Source organism: Miscanthus floridulus, chromosome 2 (genome assembly GCF_019320115.1).
Source record: "Miscanthus floridulus cultivar M001 chromosome 2, ASM1932011v1, whole genome shotgun sequence".
In the NCBI taxonomy this organism is placed as follows: domain Eukaryota; kingdom Viridiplantae; phylum Streptophyta; class Magnoliopsida; order Poales; family Poaceae; genus Miscanthus; species Miscanthus floridulus.
In genome coordinates this window covers 121,092,430-121,099,606 of record NC_089581.1, presented here as the reverse complement: position 1 = coordinate 121,099,606, position 7,177 = coordinate 121,092,430, and the positions used below count along the sequence as shown (strand labels likewise).

Below are 7,177 nucleotides of genomic sequence, written 5' to 3'. Positions count from 1 at the left end.
CGGGCATAGCAGCGACGGTGAGGCGAACCGCGGCCACGACTGCGACGACGAGGTGGGTCGCAAGACCGGCATCGACGGCGAGGCAAACCGCAGGCGCAGCCGCTACCGCGAGGCGGGGCGCGGCTGCGAGCCTCCTCCGGGGGCGCTGGGCGAGGATGCGAGAGACGATGGAGGCAGATAGGGAAGAAGATGCGTGCGTGGTTGTCTCGGTGAAGAAGATAACGAGAGAGAAGATGGTGTGTCGGTGCCTGATGGGAAATAAATAACAGAGAGAAGATTATAAAAGTCAAAGAAACCCATGCGGTGGAGATAAAGAGAGAAAAAAATAAATAAGGAAAAAGAAAAAATGACAGAAGGACATTATAGATATTTCACTCTTCTTATCTAGCCGGAGAAGCTACCAAAACACTAACAACTCTATGTCTAAAGCTGCTCCTTAAACCGAGCTAGAGCCGAAGCCGTTTTTTATTTTAGCAACCAAACGGGGCATAAGATACTAACCATGATTCTTTTATGGAGAGTGAGTACAGATGCGTGGTATGGTGATAGCTCGTTGCGTATTTGTCAGAGCAGCACAGTACTACGTGCTGCGCAGCTAGTACGTAGTGACACTGACAGGCACGAAAGCAACTGAGCCCTTATTTAGTTCTCCGAAAATACATTAGGCAAAAAGAAGATTTTTTCATTACATCAACTTGCGGTACATGGAGTACTAAATATAAACGAAATTAAAAATTAATTGCACAATTTGTTTTTACTTTACGAGACGAATCTTTTAAGCCTAATTAGTCAATGTTTAGACAATAATTAACAAATACAAACGAAATGCTACTATGGAGAATCGTACACTATGCAAAGTTTACTAACTTTGCCGAACTAAACGCGCCCTGAGGCTGTGTTTAGTTTTTAAAATGTTTTTCAAAAAATGCTACAGTAGCCATCACATCGAATCTTGCGATACCTACATGGAGCATTAAATGTAGATGAAAAAAAAACTAATTGTACAGTTTAGTTGGAAATCGCGAGACGAACGTTTTGAGCCTAATTAGTCCATAATTGAACATTAATTACCAAATAAAAACAAAAATGCTACGGTAGCCAAATTCCCAAATTTCATGAACTAAACCAGCCTGACACGATCGAGTAGCCAATGCAAACACGAACACCAACACGGCAACACGAACACGAACACCATTCGCAGCAAGCAAAATCTTGCGTTTCTCTTGCGCACGAGAATCTGCTCTTCTGGAATGCCGATCACTACTCCTAGTAGAGAGTATAGTAGTAGAGTACACAGCCAGCACTGCCGACCAGGTACCTCCCGACGCGACACGGGTCCCCACGCTGCCGCCCACGGACCCGACACACCTCGCCGTCACCGTCGTGCCCTCCGGCTCCCGCCCAACTATATAAACCGCCCTCCGCCGCCGCTCCCAATCAGGGCATCCATCTCACGACTACTCCTGATCTCCCTCCTCCTAGCTAGTCCTACACTCCACCACCGCTGCATCGCCACGCCATCGATTTCCGGCGCTCGATCGGCTCAACCAACTCCTCCTCTGCTCCTGTTCCATCGACCCCGCTTCGTTCTCTGCTCTTTAATTTTCGCCTTCCTTCTCCTGGTACGGTGGGCTCGATCGATCGGGATCCTTCCCATTTGATTCGCATAGATGGCGGTGATGACCGACATGCCCGCGTCCACGGCGCTGCGTGCGCCGGCCGGGGCCCCGCCGGCCGCCGCGCCGGGCAGCGACAAGGACGCCGAGAAGCTGAGGTTCATCGAGGAGATGACCTCCGACGTGGACGCCGTGCAGGCGCGCGTCCTGGCCGAGATCCTCGCCCGGAACGCCGGCACCGAGTACCTCGCCCGCTGCGGCCTCGCGGGCGCCACCGACCGCGACGCCTTCCGCGCCAGGGTGCCCGTCGTCACGTACGAGGACCTGCAGCCGGACATCCAGCGCATCGCCAACGGCGACCGCTCGCCCATCCTCTCCGCGCACCCCATCTCCGAGTTCCTCACCAGCTCTGGGACTTCGGCCGGCGAGCGCAAGCTGATGCCGACCATCAAGGAAGAACTCGACCGGCGCCAGCTGCTGTACAGCCTCCTCATGCCCGTCATGAACCAGTAAGTTTACTCATCAGTAGGTACTACTAATAATTATTGCAGGACACTGTAGATTATACTCCTACTACTGATCTGGCAAACAAAGACAAGTCATAGATAGCTACGGATCATGGGAAAAAGCGTGGCATCATAATTGGCGTGTACTGATCGATCGATTGCAATTGCAACCTGATGACTGACAGGTACGTGCCGGGGCTGGACAAGGGCAAGGCGCTCTACTTCCTGTTCGTCAAGTCGGAGACGACGACGCCCAGCGGCCTCACGGCGCGTCCCGTGCTTACGAGCTACTACAAGAGCGAGCACTTCAAGAACCGTCCGTTCGACCCGTACCACGACTACACGAGCCCCACGGCGGCCATCCTGTGCGCCGACGCGTTCCAGAGCATGTACGCGCAGATGGTGTGCGGTCTGTGCCATCGCCACGACGTGCTCCGCGTGGGCGCCGTCTTCGCGTCGGGCCTGCTCCGCGCCATCCGCTTCCTGCAGCTCCACTGGGAGCAGCTCGCAGACGACATCGAGCGCGGGTCGCTGACCCCGCGCGTGGCCGACCCGTCGGTGCGCGAGGCGGTCGCGGGCGTCCTCCGCCGCCCGGACCCGGAGCTGGCGCGCTTCCTCCGCGCCGAGTGCTCCCGCGGCGACTGGGCGGGCATCGTCACCCGGGTGTGGCCCAACACCCGGTACCTGGACGTGATAGTGACCGGCGCGATGCAGCAGTACATCCCCACCCTGGAGTACTACAGCGGCGGCCTGCCGATGGCCTGCACCATGTACGCCTCCTCCGAGTGCTACTTCGGGCTCAACCTCCGGCCCATGTGCCACCCGTCGGAGGTGTGCTACACCATCATGCCCAACATGGGCTACTTCGAGTTCCTCCCCGTGGACGAGGCGAGCGGCGTGCTGGCGGCGGCGTCGGGCGACGCGGCGGCGGCGCAGCTGGTGGACCTGGCCCGCCTGGAGCAAGGGCGCGAGTACGAGCTGGTGATCACCACGTACGCGGGGCTGTACCGGTACCGCGTCGGGGACATCCTCCGGGTGGCCGGGTTCCACAACGCGGCGCCGCAGTTCCGGTTCGTGCGCCGCAAGAACGTGCTGCTCTCCATCGAGTCCGACAAGACCGACGAGGCGGAGCTGCAGCGCGCCGTGGACCGCGCGTCGGCGCTGCTCCGGGAGCGCGGCGCGGCGGTGGCCGAGTACACGAGCCACGCGTGCACCCGGAGCATCCCGGGCCACTACGTCATGTACTGGGAGCTGCTGGCCACCAGCAATGGCGCGGAGGCCGCCGCGGGCGGCGACGTGCTGGAGCGCTGCTGCCTCGAGATGGAGGCGGCGCTCAACTCGGTGTACCGGCAGAGCCGCGTGGCTGACGGCTCCATCGGCCCGCTGGAGATCCGGGTGGTGCGGTCGGGCACGTTCGAGGAGCTCATGGACTACGCCATCTCCCGCGGCGCGTCCATCAACCAGTACAAGGTGCCCCGCTGCGTGTCCTTCCCGCCCATCGTGGAGCTGCTCGACTCCCGCGTCGTGTCGCGCCACTTTTCCCCGTCGCCGCCGCACTGGGCGCCAGATGCTGCTCCTGCTCGCCGCTCGTCCGACTAGACGACGTCCGATCGTGTAGGCGTGCAGTGTTTAGTGAGTGATCGTGTCAGGCCGGGGGGCAGTGATGACACGCATGATGCCTGTGTCAATTATTAATTAGGCCAGTCGTTGTTTCTGAGGAGTTAGATGAGGGGTGTCGAGTACGTGCTATGTAATGTGGGTGTGGGTCTGCAAGGTGTTATGTTGCTGGGTGTTTGTTAATCACTAGTAGTGCAGTGTTTAGTGAGTGATGATGTCGCTGCTAGTAGTACAAGTACTAGAGTTGTACCCAAACAAGGAAATGTGAGTATTATTATTAACGTGCCAAGATGGAGAGTCGAGTAGTACGTGCTACTGCCACTCCGTTCAGTCTAGCTCCGCGAGCTTTTTCACTGCTACTAGTAGTAAAACTGAAAATCGTCATGGGTGGTGGAAATCACGATAGATCCAGAGTTGCAGACATGATTAGGCGCTAATAATCAGGTCAGGAGAGAATAAAAGCAGGAGGCATCGTAGACCGGAAAAGTCTTTGCACACATGCCCTCGAGCTGAGCATCAATAGTCAAAAAGGTATCCTGCTACGTCCTGCAGAGAACAGCAGCCTGCAAGTCTAAAGTCTTTGCCCTTTCGCGCCCTGTCTTGTTCTAGCACAAGGGTTTAGTGCGTAATGATTCGATATTAGAGAGACAAAAGAGGAAGTGCCCTTTTGATTGGTGCAGCCGTGTTGGTCGTCAGTACGGCAGGAGCGGAAAATCTCGGACGACGGAGCAGATTCGTCCGGTCCGCTGGGTCGTGCTCACTGGCCAGTGTGGCGGCCTGTGGCCATGTCCGTCCCGTGGGACAACGCACCTGGACGGACCCCTTTTCTATCGCCCCCGCCAAGCCGAAAGCCAAACTATTCCCTACATATCTTACCGCCGTTGCCTTGCGCTTCCCCTTCCCTTGAGCGAGCCGCGGTGGATGCGCTGGGCGGGCGAGTGCCGTACGCACGTCCGGGCGCGGGCACGCGCTCGGCAGCGGGTCTGACTCTATGCGGTATCAGAGTGTCTCCAACGAGTGTTTCGGACCGGCAGCCGACCAGTGAATTTGTTCTGCGTGCTCCTGATTTCGGATAGTAATGTAAAGAGACACAAGATTTATACTGGTTCGGGCAATCGGTGCCCTACGTTCAGTCTGAGAGATCGAACTTGTATTCCTTGCACCGAAGTGCTCGTAGTAGGGGGTTACAAGCTAAGGGAGGGAAGGAGCTAGTCCCAGGTCTCAGCGAGGTGTCGTGTGGGCTGTCTGAGACGTTGCTCTCAAGCGGCTTGAATATGTGCGCATGTGTCCCCTCTTTTCCCCCTAAGTGGCCCAAGTCCTCTCCTTTTATAGCTGAAGGGAGGACAAGGACCGTACATGTATTGCTATGCGGAGTCGTGCCAATAGGGGTGGCACGTCCGAGCCCTGTGGCCGGTTCCTGTGGCGGCGTGGTCGTAGGAGCGGTCCGTCTTTGGAGTACTGAGGCGGCGTGGTTGTCCCATCAGATCCTGTGCGTCATGGGAGCCCCGGGAATGCCTCGGAGTGGACGCGTCGGCGAACATGCAAGCCACTGTGGACGGACTGTGCGCGAGACCGGGACTTAGTTGGTGCCGAGGCTTGTACCGCGATGGGGAGGTCTCGGTAGGCACGAACCCCAAGATCGCCGAGGCCCTGGTGTATAGTGCCGAGGCCTTGAGCGGGCTGCTGATCGTGGATACAGCGTTAGGACACAGTGGCCGGTAATCCCCGTCGTACCCTGTCCCAGCCGGTATACCGCGGATCGTGGACACAGTGTTAGGACACAGTGGCCGGTAATCCTCGCCGTGCCCTGTCCCGGCCGGTATGGCGCTGATGGGACGGGCTGTGCGCGAGACCGGGACTTTAGTTGGTGCCGAGGCTTGCACTGCGGTGGGGAGGTCTCGGCAGGCGTGAACCCCAAGATCGCCGAGGCCCTGGTGTACAGTGTCGAGGCCCTGAGCGGGCGGCTGATCGTGGGTACAGCGTTAGGACACAGTGGCCGGTAATCCCCGTCGTACCCTGTCCCGGCCGGTATGGCGCTGATGCGACCTCGGGTCGCGTCGGCCGTTCTGTGGCGTTGAACCACCGTCCGGCTGAGATTGCGGGAGTGGTTGGAGTATTAATGAGACGTGACGTGCCGTCGGGAGGTTGATCGAGGCGGGGGGTGCCGGGCTACGGACGAGCCGGCCTCGAGCGACACGGAGAATGAGGCCTCGCGCGAGACGAAGATCAGGCTCCCTACCGAGGCCTCACGCGAGAGGCATCGCGCGATACAGAGAATACACCTCCTGCCGAGGCCTTCTGTGAAGAGCCTCGGGCGAGGTGGAGACGGCATTTCCTGTCGAGGCCTTTCCTGGGGAGCCTCGCACGAAGCGGAGTTTGCGTGAGGATGCTGAGACCTCCTGCTCGAGGCTCGAGGCGAGGAGGTGGAGGACCCAGTGGGCTCGGTCGAGGCGGGCGAGGGACCCACGACTTACCTTCTAGTTTTTATTTTATTTTATTTTTAGATGGGACTTTAGCGACCCTTTCGATGTTTGCTTGGGGTACCCCGTTCTAAGGTACCCGACAGTAGCCCCCGAGCCTCGAGGGGAGTGCGTGCACTCCCCCTGAGGGCTTGCCGAGGCTTGTTTTATACCTGCCCTGTAGGTATTGGGGTTTGTTTTTTGAGGTTCCGGTGGGTGCGCGCGAGCGCACCCGCCGGGTGTAGCCCCCGAGCCCCTGGAGGAGTGGAGTTACTCTTCCAGGGGCTTTCTTCATTTTTTGCGCCTGAACGAGTGGTAATTGTGCATTTGCCGAGCCCCCAAGCGCAAGTTCGGGTTGCGGGGGTCTCGGCGAGGCTGTAGGAAAAAGCCCTCTAGCCTCCGCACGAAGTGAGAGGTTTGTCAAGGGTCCCCTGACTTTGGGTATGATCCTCACACTTCCTTTCGCTCGGAAGGAGGGGTGGAATGTGCTAGGCTACCCTCGATGGGCACGAGCGTGGACACTTCCGGTGAGCTGTTAGCTGGTAGTCCGAGTGGAGGCCCGAGCCCCGTTCGCCGGGGGACGGCTTGTGGTCCAGAGACGCACTCCAAAAGTACCAGGGGGTTTCTCTAGTGGGTGCCGAGGCCGTTCGCGGGCCTCGGTGGCTCGGTGCCTCCCTACGGTGGGATCCCATTCGGATACTTCCCCGCCAGTCTCGGACACGACTTAGGACGCCCCGAGCGACCGTTCGCTCGGGCCTAGGCCATTCGTAGGCTCGCCCTGATGTCGTCCCTGACTCTGTTGCCCTGGGGCAGCTGTTGAAACCTTTTGGAGGCCCAGCCTTCGAACCCCTAGACCGTAACGGGCTCGGTGCCCTTTTATCGTGTTTGTAGTGAAACCTCTAGCGCGGTTTTGGACTGTTTGTCTTTGTCTTGGGTGTTCTGGCCCTTTCATCTGATCTTCACATGTCCTTTTCGTTCA

At 58.3% G+C, this 7,177-nt stretch overlaps 1 protein-coding gene across 1 annotated transcript; it reads left to right on the top strand.

Moving 5' to 3' along the window:
- Window positions 1-1,670: 1,670 nt before the first annotated feature.
- On the top strand, window positions 1,671-4,022 carry LOC136539517 (indole-3-acetic acid-amido synthetase GH3.8-like). The gene is made up of 2 exons (XM_066531478.1): window positions 1,671-2,125; window positions 2,308-4,022. The coding sequence occupies exons 1-2, from the start codon at window positions 1,671-1,673 to the stop codon at window positions 3,719-3,721; spliced, it is 1,869 nt and encodes a 622-aa protein (XP_066387575.1). The 3' UTR covers window positions 3,722-4,022.
- The last annotated feature ends 3,155 nt before the right edge of the window (window positions 4,023-7,177 follow it).